Source organism: Salmo salar, chromosome 01 (assembly GCF_965601325.2).
Source record: "Salmo salar chromosome 01, fSalSal1, whole genome shotgun sequence".
NCBI classification, from domain to species: domain Eukaryota; kingdom Metazoa; phylum Chordata; class Actinopteri; order Salmoniformes; family Salmonidae; genus Salmo; species Salmo salar.
The window spans coordinates 141,458,590-141,476,854 of NC_138291.1; the positions used below are offsets into that span (position 1 = coordinate 141,458,590).

The following is an 18,265-nucleotide window of genomic DNA, read 5'->3' on the forward strand; positions in this document are numbered from 1 at the left end:
ATGTTGTACTTTTGTTCCAGATTACTCTTCTGATATGACTGATCTCGCTGAATACATTGCCACTGTTGCTAAGAATAATTCCCCACAACCAGAGTGGATGCCTGCAACTTGGTTGGAATTCCTGTTTGGAAGTTGGGGATCCCAAGTTGCAAAATGGGCTGCAGCGTGTGTTTATTTCTTAGTTTGTCTAAATTGTGATATTTAACATGCTGTGTATGTGTGTGTGTATTTTTTATCAATTCACTCCTGTTAATAAAAGTATAACCTTTATTATGATGATAATATTAGCATACTAATTGGATTGTACAACCAAGAATGAAGGGTTTGAAATGATGAAGTGTCTGGTTTTATGTGATGATTTCCCTTACTTAAATAGAAATATGATATGCAAGCTAAAATCTAAATGCTTACATTGAAATGTTATGATTATTATCACACAAGTGATAAGAGGATGGAATGTGATGGCCATTTTTATGTTTGTGCTTTTCTAATAACCAGTTTCTGTGCTCTGTTTGTGCTTTTCTATAAACCAATTTCTGTGTTCGTGCAAGTCACTGATTGAACGAATCTTCACTGCAATTTAATATTGACATCGAGTGCCCTTGTTTAAGTATTTTCACAACACTATATAAGGCCCACAGTTATCAGAGCAAAACCAAGCCATAAGGTCGAAGGAATTGTCCGTAGAGCTCCGAGGCAGGATTGTGTCGAAGCACAGATCTGGGGAAGGGTACCAAAACATTTCTGCAGCATTGAAGTTCCCCTAGAACACAGTGGCCTCCATCATTCTTAAATTGAAAAAGTTTGGAACCACAAAGACTCTTCCTAGATCTGTCTGCCCGGACAAACTGAGCAATCGGGGGAGAAGGGCCTTGGTCAGCGAGATGACCAAGAACCCAAATGGTCACTCTGACAGAGCTCTAGAGTTCTACTGTGGAGATGGGAGAACCTTCCAGAAGGACAACCATCTCTGCAGCACTCCACCAAACAGGCCTTCATGGTAGAGTGGACAGACAGAAGCCACTCCTCAGTAAAAGGCACATGACAGCCCGCTTGGAGTTTGCCAAAAGGTACCTAAAGGACTCGAAGACCATGAGAAGCAAGATTCTCTGGTCTAATGAAACCAAAATTGAACTCTTTCGCTTGAATGCTAAGCTTCACGTCTCGAGGAAACCTGCCACCATCCCTACGGTGAAGCATGGTGGTGGCAGCATCATGTTGTGGGGATGTTTTATAGAGGCAGGGACTGGTAGACCAGTAAGGATCGAGGCATAGATGAACGGAGCAAAGTACAGAGAGATCCTTAATGAAAACCTGCTCCACACCGCTCAGGAACTCAGACTTGGGCGAAGTTTCACCTTCCAACAGGAGAACAACCCTAAGCACACAGCCAAGACAATGCAGGAGTGGCTTCAGGACAAGTCTCTGAATGTCCTTGAGTGGCCCAGCCAGAGCCCGTACTTGAACCCAATCTAACAATCTTTCGGGAGACCTGCAAATAGCAGTGCAGCGAAGCTCCCCATCCAACCTGACAGAGCTTGAGAGGATCTGCAGAGAAGAATGGGAGAAACTCCCCAAATACAGGTGTGCCAAGAGTGTAGCGTCCTACCCAAGAAGACTCAAGGCTGTAATCGCTGCCAAAGGTGCTTCAACAAAGTACTGAGTAAAAGGTCTGAATGCTTTTGCAAATATAATATTTCATTTGTTTTTGAAAAATAAATTAGCAATTATGTCATTATGGGTATTGTGTGTAGATTGATTAAGAAAAAAAACTATCTAATCAATTTTAGAATAAGGCTGCCACCTAACAAAATGTGGAAAAAGTCAAGGGGTATGAATACTTTCTGTAGAACCTACCAGGTACAACCCCAAATCCCTAAACTCGGGCACCCTCATAGATATCACCCTGACCAACCTGCCCTCTAAATACACCTCGGCTGTCTTCAACCAGGATCTCAGAGATCACTGCCTCATTGCCTGCGTCCGTAATGGGTCCACGGTCAAACGACCATCCCTCATCACTGTCAAACGCTCCCTAAAACACTTCAGTGAGCAGGCCTTTCTAATCAACCTGACCCGGGTATCCTGGAAGGATATTGACCTCATCCCATCAGTAGAGGATGCCTGGTTGCTCTTTAAAAGTGCATTCCTCACCATCTTAAATAAGCATGCCCCATTCAAAAAATGTAGAACCAGGAACAGATATAGCCCTTGGTTCACTCCAGACCTGACTGCCCTTGGCCAGCACAAAAACATCCTGTAGCGTTCTGCATTAGCATCGAATAGCCCCCGCGATATGCAACTTTTCAGGGAAGTAAGGAACAATATACACAGGCAGTTGGAAAGCAAAGGCTAGCTTTTTCAAACAGAAATGTGTATCTTGTAGCACAAACTCCAAAATGTTCTGGGACACTGTAAAGTCCATGGAGAATAGGAGCACCTCCTCCCAGCTGCCCACTGCACTGAGGCTAGGAAACACTGTCACCACTGATAAATCTACGATAATTGAGAATTTCAAAAAGCATTTCTCTACGGCTGGCCATGCTTTCCACCTGGCTACCCCTACCCCGGTCAACAGCTCTGCACCCCCCCCCCCCACAGCAACTTGCCCAAGCCTCTCCCATTTCTCCTTCACCCAAATCCTGATAGCTGATGTTCTGAAATAGCTGCAAAATCTGGAACCCTACAAATCAGCCGGGCTAGACAATCTGGACCCTCTCTTTCTAAAATTATCTGCCACAATTGTTGCAACCCCTATTACTAGCCTGTTCAACCTCTCTTTCGTATCATCTGAGATCCCCAAAGATTGGAAAGCTGCCGCGGTCATCCCCCTTTTCAAAGGGGGAGACACTCTAGACCCAAACTTTTACAGACCTATATCTATCCTACCATGCCTTTCTAAGGTCTCCGAAAGCCAAGTTAACAAACAGATCACCGACCATTTCGAATCCCACCGTACCTTCTCCGCTATGCAATCTGGTTTCCGAGCTGGTCATGGGTGCACCTCAGCCACGCTCAAGGTCCTAAACGACATCATAACCGCCATCAACAAAAGATAATACTGTGCAGCCGTATTCATCGACCTTGCCAAGGCTTTAGACTCTGTCAATCACCGCATTCTTATTGGCAGACTCAACAGCCTTGGTTTCTCAAATGACTGCCTCGCCTGGTTCACCAACTACTTCTCAGATAGAGTTCAGTGTGTCAAATCGGAGGTCCTGTAGTCCGGACCTCTGGCAGTCTCTATGGGGGTGCCACAGGGTTCAATTCTCGGGCCGACTCTTTTCTCTGTATACATCAATGATACCTCTCTTGCGGCTGGTGATTCTCTGATCCACCTCTACACAGACGACACCATTCTGTATACTTCTGGCCCTTCTTTGGACACTATGTTAACAAACCTCGAGGTAAGCTTCAATGCCATACAACTCTCTTTCCACGGCCTCCAACTGCTCCTAAATGCAAGTAAAACTAAATGCATGCTCTTCAACCGATTGCTGCCCGCACCCGCCCGCCCGCCTAGCATCACTACTCTGGACGATTCTGACTTAGAATATGTCGACAACTACAAATACCTAGGTGTCTGGTTAGACTGTAAACTCTCCTTCCAGACTCATATTAAGCATCTCCGATACAAAATTAAATCTAGAATCGGCTTCCTATTTCGCAACAAATCATCCTTCATTCATGCTGCCAAACATACCCTCGTAAAACTGACTATCTTACCGATCCTTGACTTCGGCGATGTCATTTACAAAATAACTTCCAACACTCTACTATCACAGTGCCATCCGTTTCGTCACCAAAGCCCCATATACTACCCACCACTGTGACCTGTATGCTCTCGTTGGCTGGCCCTTGCTTCATATTCGTCGCCAAACACACTGGCTCCAGGTCATCTATAAGTCTTTGCTAGGTAAAGCCCCGCCTTATTTCAGCTCACTGGTCACCATAGCAGCACCCACCCGTAGCATGCGTTCCAGCAGGTATATTTCACTGGTCACCCCCAAAGCCAATTCCTCATTTGGCCGCCTTTTCTTCCAGTTCTCTGCTGCCAATGACTGGAACAAATTGCAAAAATCACTGAAGCTGGAGACTCATATCTCCCTCACTAACTTTAAGCATCAGTTATCAGAGCAGCTTACAGATCATTGCACCTGTACACAGCCCATCTGTAAATAGCCCATCCAACTACCTCATCCCCATATTTTTATTTATTTTATTTATATATTTATACATCCGCACCAGTTCCAGCTAAAGTCTGGAACTGGTGCTTTCAAGGAGCAGAATACTAATCTGGATGCCAATAATAAATTATTTTATTTTCTACTTTATTTAGTAAATATTTTCTTAACTCTATTTCTTGAACTGTATTATTGTTTAAGGGGTTGTAAGTAAGCATTTCACAGTAAGGTCTACACCTATTGTATTCTGTGCATGTGACAAATACGATTTGATTTGATCTCTCTCCCTCCCCAGCCAGTGTCCTGCTGCAGACAGGTTAGGTCAGACTGTGACTGGACAACACCAGGGTATACCTCTCATCTCACCAGCAGACCTTCCCATTGAGACATGATGACATTTACAATATATTATCCTGTAGTCATAAAGCAGGCACTTTTTATTACTTTTTTCAACCAAACGATTCAACCATAGACTGTTAGAGGGGGGTGTCATCTGGTGGTAAAACATGGAACTGTCCTGGAAATCCATATTCATGAGAATGGCACTGGCATGACCTCACTCAGAATGGTCTTTTAGGCCTACTGGTCCATCTGTGATAATGTAAAAGTGTAACAGAGGTGATGACTTGAGTAATGTTAGCTGAGACCTGAGGACTTGTTTTGGCTCCCCAATGGTTCCCTGAGTGAATGCACAGGTTTTGGTTTAGGGGTTTATGTGCTTTTTTTGGAACCTGGAGACCCAAGTTCAAATCCTGTCAGTCACATTGGGCCTGTAACTCGGCTGGATATGTGCAAGAATAATTAGGTCAAAATGGGGTGAAGTGTAAAGGTAGTTTGAAAACAGCCTTCCATGATGTGTAACCATATGAGACCTGAAGACTTCTGTTGGCTCAATGGGTTCATCTAGACTGTGAACCAAAGCATTATTAAAGGAAGCAAAGGTTTACAACATGTATGTCCCCAATCCCCAAAGCAGACACATGGGACTGGAAGACCATATATGTAACCGTATTTAACTACTGTTTAGCATGCAGTGCCACACTCATAAACCTTTCTATAGTGTTTGATTAAACTAATTTCAGAACAGAAAATAGCGGAATTAAGCAGTTTCCCTTTAAGAGCCATGTAAACAAAGAGCGGGGTTTGCTTTATGTGAGCGGTATTTTATTTTACGGATTTTAAAATTCTGTAAAGTTGCACCGGGCAACTTTCGTAACGATTGCGCGAGTCGCGAGCGTAAATGCTTACTGAATGTGAAAATCTGCGCGCATGCACTTTGTTAGGGGGAGTGAGAGAGGAGCATGAATGGAGCAAAATGGCGGATCATGTGCAGGTAACCACAGCTTTATGTTTTTGTAGTATATAAATCCACAATAACTATTTGAATGAGCTGTAATATATATGTAGATACGTTATTTGATATATAGAGGGAATGCATCAATTAAGCAGTCGCCGTACTGGTTGTGTGGGATATATGTATAGGATGCGGGCTGCAGTGTTGACTTGTGGCCTGTCATCGTGTAACGTTAACTTTCGCCGTTTAGCTAGCGAACTACCTAGAGATGCGGACAGAACAACACATTTATGTTTATGAAAGAGGACGGTTTCAACTGGGCGATTGTGTCGCTTGTACCAGCTAGTTATTGTGTTTTATCTCGTGCCTATTTAAGGAAGTAACGCCAAACAAGCCCTTCAACAGATATGTTCAATGGGTAGGCCTATCTGCTAACTAGGAGAAGATGGAGGGGGGCTAACTTGCTACAGTAACGCTAGCTAAGTTGTTAGCTAGCACTAAATGGTTAGCAACTCAAGACCGCATTCGCCGCTCTGAACTAAAATGTATCTAACGTGCAAATGTAATTGTTGGATTATGATTGGCTTGCTTGGTCAGACCTCAATGTTGTGCTATTGGTTAGCGAACGAGTTAGCTGTTGCTAGCTTACAATCAGCACAATACATTTCTCCCGCGCTACCCCTTTCGAAATATCATTGAGTTTTTACACGCTGTGAGCTGGAATGTAGCTAACTCGACAGCTCGTGCATTGTTGTTAGTTGGCTACTTAAACCACACCGTGCACATTATGCAAACAAAACGATGTTCCATTGCGAAACTGACACGCATAGTTAGCTAGCTATCTGACATGTTAGCGGATTTGCTGATGCTATGCTCCATTTACCTTGCACAACTAACGTTAGCCAGCTTTCCAGCCAATTCTACATAACTAGCTTGTAGCTGGCTATGTCGAGCTGTCATGCAGACACCTTGTACCATTGACATTAGGTAGCACTTACAGCTGTCACCTCAGGCAATGAATACATTAACTACATTGAAAAACGTTAACCTGTAAATGTACAGCATTATACTGATTTGTCTAGTTAAATAAAAACTTTTTTTTTTTCTTCTCAACCCTGCTGTACATTTAGAGATGCTGTAATATTTTACAGTAAAGAAAATAGTACTATGAAATGTATTACATCTTTGCTGTAAATAAAATTGCAGTATTACGCTAGCAAATCTGGTGTCTTAATCTAAATGTAAGACAAACAATACATTTGTACATGCATTTATTCAAATTGGTAACAGCAAATTAACAACAGAATTGGCAATAGAAGTAACAACAGTTAACACATGTAACCAAATAAGAGCATCATTACCACACTAATTAAAAAAACTATATTTGGGGTGTGCTGTGGTGAGAGAGACAAGGGGGGAGATGGAGTTAGATCTAGGATTGTTCCCAATTTTATCAGAGGCAACTCGATTTGGGGTAAGAGGCAGTGAAACGCACAACGGGACCTTTTGGGCAGAAGAGAGAAGTCAGCGCAGTGTCAGGTGTTCCTCATGGGGCTCCGGAACAATCATCCTCAGTTTGGATTTGTCAGCTCTTCTCACCCCTAGGACAAGCATAGAAAAATAAATCAATAGAATTACAGCACTGTGGGTAAAAAGACCCATGACAAGGGACATGCCATGTTGTGTGTGTACATGTACCTCACAAGAGGTCTTCATTCAAACTCTGTGAGCTCTTGGAAGTAATGGGGCAATGTAGTGGTTGAGAACAGCTGGCTTCCTCTGGGCCACCTTGTCATGCACCTTGTTCCATCTTCAGTGTTCATCATCTTGGGTTGATTTGAACCTACAGCATATATCCAATATAGTTTATGAAATCAATTGAGCCATTGGACAAATTAAAATAAGACAGCAAGATAAAACATTGCTATAGCCTACACCAGGGCTCTCCAACCCTGTTCCTGGAGAGCTATTCTCCTGTAGTTTTTTTTTCCACTCATCCCCAGTTGTAACTAACTTGATGCAGCTGATCAACCAGCTAATTATTCAAATCAGGTGCCAGGGTTTCTGTTAGCGGGAAATGCCTGCTTTTGACCTAAAATTTTTTTTTATCAAATGAACAGTTTGTAAATAAAATAGTTTCCAGCCAAATTGTCTGGGAGATGGAAATACCAGTTGATGTGCTCCAAAATTGGCAAAGATTTTGTTGATTATCCCTGTTTCCAGTGTACCTGCTGAGAGGGGATTCTTTCTCCAAAACAGAGTAAACACCAGAGTCAAGATCACGCCTTCTTGAGGACTTAGTAACAAGGCTGCAAGGTGCTCCAAGGAGTTGGACAGTTTTCACTTCCCAACAGCAGCGACTACCTTTGAGCAGGCCAAGGTCCACCGCAAACGCAAGTAAATTAGAGGCAAATGATTGTGTTGGTCAGGCCCGGTCCTAGCAGTTCTGCTGCCGCCCTAGGCAAGATCAGCATATGCTGCCCCTGTGTCATGTATAGTATAAAGATTTGGAATGGTTTGAGTAGAGTAATGATGTGTATCATGCGCAATTGGTTCATTTCAGTTGCGCTTATTCAGCAGCACTTGGAAACGAAACATCGGTGAGTTCGTTTTGCAGCCAACTGCCTATAGTAGGAAACAGAGTTATCAGTAAGCCACATATATGACAGAGTCAAGACCCCATGATGGTTCAAATTACAATAAATTTAACATCACCCAGTAGAAGTGTAAAAAGAGGTATCATTTGAACTTTGGAAACAAGTGCTTTCATGAATACATGGCTCTGTCTTTGTTTCACATGAGCATTGTAAAATAAGATTTTTTTCAATGACCCAGTCTTAACAAATTGTTTATTTACATATTGAATTTGATTGTCCAACGTCAGTTTTATAATATCTTCATGTTGTGACTCTAGAGTGGACTATTTATTAGGCCTAATTAAAATGTTCATGTCTAGGCAAATGAAATTGGAGAGGACTAGATTGTATTTGAAAACGTGTTTTGTTATTTATTAAAATGTTCATGCAAATAGCCTATAGGACAGGTCATTCGCAAATTATATTTTACAGATATATTTTGACATTGTTTTATTACTGTGTAGGCAACTTGTTCTTCAAGGCTAAATGTTTTTAAATGATATTAGTTTATGATTTATACCAGGGATGAAGACGCAACGGACAATGTTAGGTTTTATTGAAAAGCAAGTCATGTTGGCATACTTTATATTATAAAAACTCTACAGGCTAATTTCTATTCTATTACGATGAATTGCAATAATCTGAATGTGATTTTGAGCACTGTGAGTGGACGCCCTAATGCATTACGCTGTTGTACAGCGAAGCCTATCATCATCACAACATTTATTATATGGGTGATGTTTTCCTAGGTGGCACAGCAAGATATTGCCGAGCAATTTAGTGGAGACCGAAATGGCTTGTGGCAACGTTAGCCAGATAGCTAGCTAGTTAGGTTAGGTTAGAAAACATGCAATAATTCAAAGTTGGCTAGCAATAAAGATACTTATAAGCAAGTCAATGTTATTCCACTTTACACCCACTTTACTAAAATAGTCTGAGCTTCATGTCTCACCCGACAGCATGAGATTGTTGCCTGGAACAGATCATTTTAATCTACAGTAGGCAAAAGCTATTACTGAAAAGAAATGCATTATGTTAAAATAATTTTTACCAGAGGCTTCCAATTAGTTAAGTATTTTTCATAATTTTACCCACAATGGAGTCAGTGTTTAATGCTGTAAAGCACATTTGCTGTGCTTTCTACAGTGTTTCTGTTGAAATGACAAAGTCTTTGTGTATATCTGCCTCATGCTGTCCATAGCTCCTTTTTGTGTTTGTAGTAACCTCAAGCTGTCGGTGACTACTTAACTTAGCCAGCTACACTGCTGATGCAACAGTATCTGGCTAATCATTTTGTTGATAGCTAAGTCGGACATGTAGCTACCTATGTGTTGATTAAATTGTCATCGCCCCTCCCATGTTAATTCTGTGCATAGAAATACACAATTTAGAGATCCGCGGTGTCAGTATTTAGGTAACTTTAGCTTAGCGGGCTCGTGAGAGACCCGGATAGATAGATAGATAGATAGCTTATCAATAATTACTGCAGGTGCATTCGCACTGAGGGATGCGCTTTCTGGTCAGGATGCCTGACCGTGTGATGTAACTGTCTCTTATTGCGAAGTCATCATGCACGACACACACACACACACACACACACACACACACACACACTGCACGCTCTAGACACACACATTCTATTTTGGCCTGCTCAGACCATTAGATCTTGACACGGTTCTCAGGAACCTGGTATGACATCTAGGTAGTCCACATCCCTTAGCCAGCTATGTACTACACAGCATCAGGACTGTGTATTCGTAGGAGCCATATTAGTGTGTGTGTGTGTTTCAGCAGTAGTGTTGGGGTATTGAGCTCTTATCTATGTGTGGCAGTCCTTCTCCCCAGCCATGTGGCTCCCACCCTATCTATACTAGTACATACTGTACTATATCAGCAGCTAGCATTACACTATTTGGGATTCTGCTGACTAGTCCTTTAAACAATATGGTGTCGGTCAGGCTAGCTGGGAGGTGCATGATTGGGTAAATAGTTCTTTACAACAATGGTGTTACTGATGGTAGCTGAGGTGAATACTCGGCAGCAATGTTACTGGTGGATTTAGTGTCAGTTAAGTGGATGGGTTTAGTTGGTATGTTAGTAAGTTAACTAACCATTACCCCAGTACAACACACTATCTGGCGACTAGTCCCACCCAGCCCCTTTAACCACTACTACACCTGTCTCTCTGTCTGTCTAGCCCCTGTGTTTCTATCTAAGGAGGGGCACGTTCAATAGGGTGCTACTGAATGTTTATTTTGGTTAACTTTCTCCTCGTTGTAAAAATGAGAGCGAGGCATGTCTGCTGTGTAAAATGGGCTGTGGTCTTGACTTATTTCTGTCTGAACGTTCTACATCGTTGTGCCGTACTGAACACAGCCCAATACACCTGTTTACACCTATACGCCCGTCTCCTGGCGCTCGACAAGGGACGCTTTTGGTGCTCTACTCACTTCATGTTTCTCTCGGTGTGTGTGTGTGTGTGTGTGTGTGTGTGTGTGTGTGTGTGTGTGTGTGTGTGTGTGTGTGTGTGTGTGTGTGTGTGTGTGAGAGCCTAGCCCAGTTAGAGATCCTGTGTAAGCAGCTGTACGAGACAACAGAGACCGGGGTGAGGCTGCAGGCAGAGAAAGCTCTGGTGGAGTTCACTAACAGCCCCGACTGTCTCAGCAAGTGTCAGCTACTACTGGAGAGAGGCAGCGTGAGTAGTACACACACTGACGCTATATCAATAAACTGTTGATATTACATTATTACTTGATCAAAAAAAAGCTCCGCTGATGTTGCGGTGTCTCCTGTCTATGCCTGTATCCCCATATTCCTCTCTCTCTTTCTCTCTCCAGTCTTCCTACTCTCAACTCCTTGCAGCTACCTGTCTGTCTAAACTGGTATCGCGTACAAGCAACCCTCTTCCTTTGGAGCAGCGCATTGACATCCGTAAGACTCACTCACACACATCCCACCAGTCTATATTCATGCTCTACAAGTCAGTCCATAAGGCTGATATCTGTGTGTGTGTGTGCAGGGAACTATGTGCTGAACTATCTGGCGACGCGGCCGAAGTTGGCCGAGTTTGTTACCCAGGCTCTGATCCAGCTGTACTCCAGGTAAACGTCTCTTCGCTCCCCTCTCGTCCTCTCTCTTCCTCATCCCTCTCTCGTCCCTGTGAGTAATTCTCTCCTTGTGTTTGTCTCCTCCAGGATCACCAAGCTTGGCTGGTTCGACTGTCAGAAAGACGACTATGTCTTCAGAAACGTCATCGCGGACGTCACACGCTTCCTACAGGTACAACCGTGTGTGTCTGTGTAGCCAATAGAATGTGTTTTCTTGAAACAGGAAGTGAGCTGATCGAATCTGCCTGTATCTCTGTCTGTCTGTCAGCAGGACAGTGTAGAACACTGCATCATAGGCGTCACCATCCTATCCCAACTGACCAATGAGATCAACCAGGTACACTACGTCTCCCTCTTTCCTCTCCTCCACATCTCTAGCGTAGCACCTCGTGTTATTGGCATATTCAGCAGCGTTTAAGAAATCTATTAACACTGAAGGTGTCTTGTGATCAAGCCATTCATGTTTTGTGATCGTTGGTGTAGTAAAAATGTTAGCTAACAGGTTATCAATTAGCTTGTTTGACATTTCAGTGGAAATACTACTACTATCAGCTTTTTTGAAAAGCGGTTTAGCAAAAAAAAAAACGTCCCGTATTATCGGCATACAGTCCCCAGTTATTGGCCACCATACTATTTTGTTCAATTACAAGATCTGTCTGTTTTAATTTTGTTAAAAGAGACACCAACCTCGTATCCGAAGTGTTTACTAGATAGTTGGCTAGCCTTCCGGCAAAAAAAAAAATGGCTTGCCTGTCAACTTTCCATTGCATAGTGTGGCCTCCTGTAGACTCTTAATGGTTCTTCACCAACGTCTTCTTCAGTGTTGTAACCAAATAATATCTCCATTATTTGTTTTACAGATTAATCTTATGTTTTGAGAAAGTAGATAACAGTTTAATATTCACATATACATGAGTGTGAATAATTTAGGTAAAAAGTTTGATATTAAATGTGTCGTCTGTCGCGCAGTCAAATTTTACAATATACAGTGTGTCCCACAAAATGTGTGTTACTTTTTTTGAAAACTCTCAAAATCTAACTTGCATAAACTGCAATGGAAATCGGTGGTCAGCTAGCTAGAATGGTGTCTTTCGTCGCAAAACGTACTATTATTTTCCAGGCCGTTTAAATGTTGAACTTGAGGTGATTTAATCATCCAGATGTTAGGGGGTGTCCGATGTTAGGGGGGTGTCCGATGTTGGGGGAAATGATCTACTCTTATTTCCCCTTCTTTCCTCTCATTTAAAGTGGTGTTGTATGTGTTTTTGAAAGTGGTGTTTGGGGTGTGTGTGAGTTAAATCTGTGTTTGTGTGTACAGGCAGACACCAGCCACCCACTGACCAAACACAGGAAGATTGCGTCGTCGTTCAGAGACTCGTCCCTCTTCGACATATTCACCCTGTCCTGCAATCTCCTCAAACAGGTGTGTGTTTAGTGGTGGTGGCAGTAGCAATAGTCGTAGCAGCAGCAGCAGCAGCAGCCTGTGTGTCAGAGATTATAGTAACGTATTGACATTTCCAGTCGTTCTTGGGACCTAAACGTGTGTGTGTGTGTAGGCGTCGGGTAAGAACCTGAACCTGAATGATGAGAGTCAGCATGGTCTGCTGATGCAGCTGCTGAAGCTCAGCCACAACTGTCTGAACTATGACTTCATCGGAACGTCCACAGACGAGTCCTCTGATGACCTCTGCACTGTTCAGATCCCCACCTCCTGGAGATCAGGTGACACCTTCTGCCAATTCTGTAAAATAGCTGTGCTGTGCCACCCATTACTGTGTAGTAACCTAATCTGTCTCTCTTTCTCTCACAGCGTTTTTGGATTCCTCCACTCTCCAGCTCTTTTTTGATTTGTATCATTCCATCCCTCCCTCCCTGTCCCCGTTGGTGAGTAAAGATGAATGTGTGTCTGGTATATTCACTTCAGAACATAATGGGTGTAGTGTTTAATGGTGTGTGTGTAGGTGTTGTCGTGTCTAGTCCAGATAGCGTCGGTGCGGAGGTCTCTGTTCAACAACGCAGAGCGAGCCAAGTTCCTCTCTCACCTGGTGGACGGAGTCAAGAGGATACTAGAGAACCCACAGGTATTACACACACACTGTTGCGTGTTACATTTAAAAAAAAAATTTAACCGTTATTTAGCTAGGCAAGTCAGTTAACAAATTCTTATTTTCAATGACAGCCTAGGAACAGTGGGTTCAGGGGCAGAAAGACATATTTTTACCTGGTCAGCTCGGGGATTCGATCTTCCAACCTTTCGGTTACTAGTCCAACGCTCTAACCACTAGGCTACATGACCCTGTGCGGTGTAAAATGATGTTCTCCCTTCAGATCCATCCTTGCTTTTTGGGTTATTTTTCTTGCTGAACCGTATCTCTCCGATACCACATCATATGCCTCAACCAGCGCTGCTGTGCTTGTGTTCCAGAGCCTCTCAGACCCTAACAACTACCATGAGTTTTGTCGTCTGTTGGCGCGGCTGAAGAGTAACTACCAGCTAGGAGAGCTGGTCAAAGTAGAAAACTACCCAGAAGTCATTAGGCTTATAGCCAACTTTACTGTCACCAGTTTACAGGTACTGTATGTGTGTGTGGGCTCCTATGCCTTAGTCATGGAACTTGTGGGGTGGGATGGTATGTTAGATGCAAGGGTTAATGTTCTGCTGAAACCTTTTTCCTCCTTATTGGTATATCAGAAAAAGATTGTCATTGTTGTATGTTAACCTTTTTATATTGTGTGTGTTTCAGCACTGGGAGTTTGCCCCTAACTCTGTCCACTACCTGTTGAGCCTGTGGCAGCGCCTGGCAGCGTCGGTCCCTTATGTTAAAGCCACCGAGCCTCACCTGCTAGAGACATACACACCTGAAGTCACCAAGGCCTACATCACCTCACGCCTTGAGTCTGTCTGCATCATCCTCAGGTAACTGTCTCACACTCACAGGTCAAATTGTGGAACTTTGAAACCATTTTCACGTGTGTGTGTGTGTGTGTGTGTGTGTGTGTGTGTGTGTGTGTGTGTGTGTGTGTGTGTGTGTGTGTGTGTGTAGGGATGGGCTTGAGGACCCTCTAGATGACGCAGGTTTAGTCCAGCAGCAGTTAGACCAGCTCTCCACCATCGGTCGCTGTGAATACGAGAAGACATGTGCCCTATTGGTCCAGCTTTTTGACCAATCAGCACAGACCTACCAGGAACTACTGCAGTCTACCAACTCTAGTACCATCGACATCACTGTCCAGGAGGGTGAGTCCCTTTCAATCAATCAAAGAAATATGTGACAAAATAGCGCTTTAAACAAACACATGTTTTTGTTACCAGGCAGGTTGCTGTTGGTGTATATAATTATGTCTCTAAAGGAAGGTTAACATGGTTGGTGTATATAATTATGTCTCTACAGGAAGGTTAACGTGGTTGGTGTATATAATTATGTCTCTACAGGAAGGTTAACGTGGTTGGTGTATATAATTATGTCTCTACAGGAAGGTTAACGTGGTTGGTGTATATAATTATGTCTCTACAGGAAGGTTAACGTGGTTGGTGTATATAATTATGTTTCTACAGGAAGGTTAACGTGGTTGGTGTATATAATTATGTCTCTACAGGAAGGTTAACGTGGTTGGTGTATATAATTATGTCTCTACAGGAAGGTTAACGTGGTTGGTGTATATAATTATGTCTCTACAGGAAGGTTAACGTGGTTGGTGTATATAATTATGTCTCTACAGGAAGGTTAACTTGGTTGGTGTATATAATTATGTCTCTACAGGAAGGTTAACGTGGTTGGTGTATATAATTATGTCTCTACAGGAAGGTTAACGTGGTTGGTGTATATAATTATGTCTCTACAGGAAGGTTAACGTGGTTGGTGTATATAATCGGGGCGGTCATTGGAGGAAGAGTGTCCTTCGCCTCCACAGATGAACAAGATGCCATGGACGGAGAACTAGTCTGTCGGTACGTCCGCACACAAGCAACCTCACCCTAACCAATACCGCCACCTTTATGTCCTATTGTTAATATACCTCCGGATCAGGGCTGACCCCATTTCGTCGACTGGTCCGTTGATTGGTCGATAGGCTGTAAAAATAATGGCGCAACGCTAATAAATCAAATATTATTTTATAACATGCGCTTTCTCCAGTGTTGGATACAGTCGCTGTCAACGGTTCTGAAACATTATCTTTAGTGCCCTGTAGAATTGGCTCTTTTCCCAATGTTGCTATGTGCATAATAGCAGTTAACCTGTATATGGGGATTGAGAACATTGCGGCGGAGGCAGCAGCAGCTGAGACGAGGAAACAGCCCTTGCCTTATTGTCTAAGGCTATTGATTATAGACCTAATTTTCCGACTGTTAAATGTGCCTGGCTTTATAAGCCAACCATGTATATCTACAGAAGTAAGGCAGATCTAGCTTCTGTTGCCTGTTTGAGTGTTTTGGCTTAATAGCTTACTGATTCCGTGTGCACCAAGCCTCATGCAACGACAAAATGTTGGATAAAGCAATTTCACAGATTCAGCTGTTTTTCTTTAAGCTTTTCATTGCTTTAATAAAGGCTTTACACCCTTTTTTTTCTCATTAGAATAGACTGGTATTACTTAATTTACCATTCCAAACAGGCAGAACAATTATATTGTAATCTAACAGCACCTGTTTGTCACATAATACGCACGCAGCTGTCGCTCCTATACCCTCCTTTTTCTTGATCTCCTTCATATTGTTATTATGATCATCGTTCTAATAATAAGTGATTATCATTAATAGGCTTTGTATCGTAGCCTTGTATAACCACCATCGAACTGGAGGCTTAAGAACAGGTCCTGTTTAGTCTTAATACTGTAACTTACTTAGGCCTATATTTCAATATATAGGCTACTGTATCAATCATTCATTTGTTCATGCCATCACACACCGTAGGAGACATTCAGGCATTGAAATGCAATCGAGCATGTTAGATTTAAGATTAAATTCAGAGGGAGCTTTGAATAATTAGCCTGAGCAATAAATAAACCGCAATTCATGAATGCATGCAACAGGTTTTAGTCTGCTGTAATAAAGGCTTTATAAATAAATAAAATGGTTAGAAAGGACACTTAGTGTTTACACTTCTAAATGGTCAGAAAAAATTATATTGTAATCTAACAGCAGTGTTCTGAGTTTATTACCAGTGTTTATGTGATTATGATAGGCTATAGGTCAGGCCATATTGGTCGCATGCGATGCTTGCATGTTTCACGTAAGAGAGCAAGGGTTGAGGGAATAGGGAATGTTTTTCCCGAACAATTTAGGGATTTCGGTAACCAAAACTTTTCAGTTAGAAACAAGTAAAAGTAAATGGCTGTAATGATGGTGCAGCATCAGCACGGACAGCGCAATAAACAGTTACTGTGGTGCCTTTTTGCTGCAGTAGGGAGGAGAGCGAGACAACGTGCGCCAGTCACACAGGCGCTCACTGTCGTTTTTTAAAGTGTGACCATCGGGCTGTTTTGAGTCATCTGTGTCGTAATGATTTAGTCAAACGGTGTGCTTAAAGCATCGGACAAGCTCATTGCATATGTCGTTTTTATTCAAACGCATAGGGGGTGTGTCTGTCTATAAATGGAGAAATAAGGTTAAACATTTCGATCGGTGGAAAGAACAGGACCGCTCTCGGTCTAAGATTTGTTGTTGTCTGGGACAGCCCTACTATGGATGCTGCAGCAGATGAATTGATCAGTGAGTGTGTGTCGTCTCAGGGTGCTCCAGCTGATGAACCTAACAGACTCGCGGCTGGCCCAGGCGGGTAACGAGCGGTTGGAGTTGGCCATGCTCAGCTTCTTTGAACAGTTCAGGAAAATCTACATCGGAGACCAGGTGCAAAAGTCCTCCAAGGTAAGTACTTTTACTGTTACCACACACACACTGTTATGCTTCAGACCTGAAACGTGATCTAATGTTGAGATGATCCACAGCAGTATTGTCTAGGACAATTTCCCCCACCAAGGACAATACTAGGCTTGAGCGGTATACCGTATACCAGGGTGTTTAGAAAAAGCCACAGGATGGTCTTTCTTTGCAGTTTTTCAATACATTTGAATAGTTGTAGCTACTTTTTTTAAGTTAATACCTTCAGTCAACTTGTGCAATACGTTAGGCGACTAAGCCGATTTGCGTTCTTCATTTCACCTGTCACATTATGAAGCTTAACGTAGTTCCCCGGGAAACAGTTGAGCCAGTGTTAGTACAGTAAATGGCACAATGGGAGAAAGCGAGCTGATGGCGTTCTATATCTATCAGAGAGTCTCTGTTTGTACAGCGCACATGAGGTGATGTTACACTTGTATGAAACTAAGTGTTTGCCATCAGATATTTTCTATTGGATTTCTGCCAGAAGTCAGAACTCTAGATGAGTTATCTGTACAGCTACCATTTTGTTTTCCTTTGCCTCTTACTAGCAAATCTTTTTTATTTTTCTATTAAATTTTTTTTTTTAAATTCCCCCTCTGTTCTCCCATCTGCTCCGTGTACACGTGCTGCATCCCCTTTGTTCATTTACACAATTTCTCTTGTAAATGGCCACATTCACCAAAAATGATATTCGGTAGCTACTAGCCATTATTGTATAACTTTATAAGCTGGATTTTACTGTCTTTGCAATTATTTTATGTTCGTTTTCGCTTGTTAGCATTTAGCTAACAGCATCTGTGATTTCGCTATTTGTTTGTGCTAAATTTGTTAGCATTCTGGTAATAGATGCCCAATGGACTTTTCTTGCGTTTTTAGCACCCCCTTGTGTGCTATGCCAGTAATACCATAAATCCCGGAATGAGAGAAGGACGATATGAAAATCTGGATAGCGTCCAAGCCTAGACAATACAGTTTATCCTATCCTATTAAATGTCTGACTAACTCTGTTAATCTCTCTCTCTCTCTCTCTCTCTCTCTCTCTCTCTCTCTCTCTCTCTCTCTCTCTCTCTCTCTCTCTCTCTCTCTCTCTCTCTCTCTCTCTCTCTCTCTCTCTCTCTCTCTCTCTCTCTCTCTCTCTCTCTCTCTCTCCCTCCCTCCCTCTC

At 42.6% G+C, this 18,265-nt stretch overlaps 1 protein-coding gene and 1 long non-coding RNA gene across 5 annotated transcripts in view; one reads left to right on the forward strand and one right to left on the reverse strand.

Moving 5' to 3' along the window:
* The first annotated feature begins 5,362 nt into the window (after window positions 1-5,362).
* The window catches only part of LOC106563280 (exportin-7), a 31,854-nt gene continuing 18,951 nt past the window's right edge, over window positions 5,363-18,265 (forward strand). For 2 of the 4 annotated variants that reach the window (XM_082978846.1, XM_082978848.1), the window contains exons 1-15: window positions 5,363-5,517; window positions 10,663-10,809; window positions 10,952-11,045; window positions 11,134-11,215; window positions 11,309-11,393; window positions 11,490-11,558; window positions 12,540-12,644; window positions 12,778-12,943; window positions 13,032-13,105; window positions 13,183-13,302; window positions 13,647-13,793; window positions 13,966-14,138; window positions 14,266-14,459; window positions 15,065-15,170; window positions 16,952-17,087. In XM_082978846.1, coding sequence (XP_082834972.1) covers window positions 5,425-5,517; window positions 10,663-10,809; window positions 10,952-11,045; window positions 11,134-11,215; window positions 11,309-11,393; window positions 11,490-11,558; window positions 12,540-12,644; window positions 12,778-12,943; window positions 13,032-13,105; window positions 13,183-13,302; window positions 13,647-13,793; window positions 13,966-14,138; window positions 14,266-14,459; window positions 15,065-15,170; window positions 16,952-17,087 — 1,791 coding nt within the window. In that variant the 5' untranslated portion in view covers window positions 5,363-5,424. The remainder of the gene's footprint in view (window positions 5,518-10,662; window positions 10,810-10,951; window positions 11,046-11,133; window positions 11,216-11,308; window positions 11,394-11,489; window positions 11,559-12,539; window positions 12,645-12,777; window positions 12,944-13,031; window positions 13,106-13,182; window positions 13,303-13,646; window positions 13,794-13,965; window positions 14,139-14,265; window positions 14,460-15,064; window positions 15,171-16,951; window positions 17,088-18,265) is intronic. The other 2 variants (XM_082978847.1, XM_082978849.1) reach the window with 1 other exon arrangement.
* On the reverse strand, window positions 6,773-8,077 carry LOC106563401 (uncharacterized). The gene is made up of 3 exons (XR_001319248.3): window positions 7,707-8,077; window positions 7,177-7,321; window positions 6,773-7,079 (listed from the first exon to the last, which is right to left on the reverse strand). It is a non-coding gene; the product is annotated as an uncharacterized LOC106563401 (long non-coding RNA).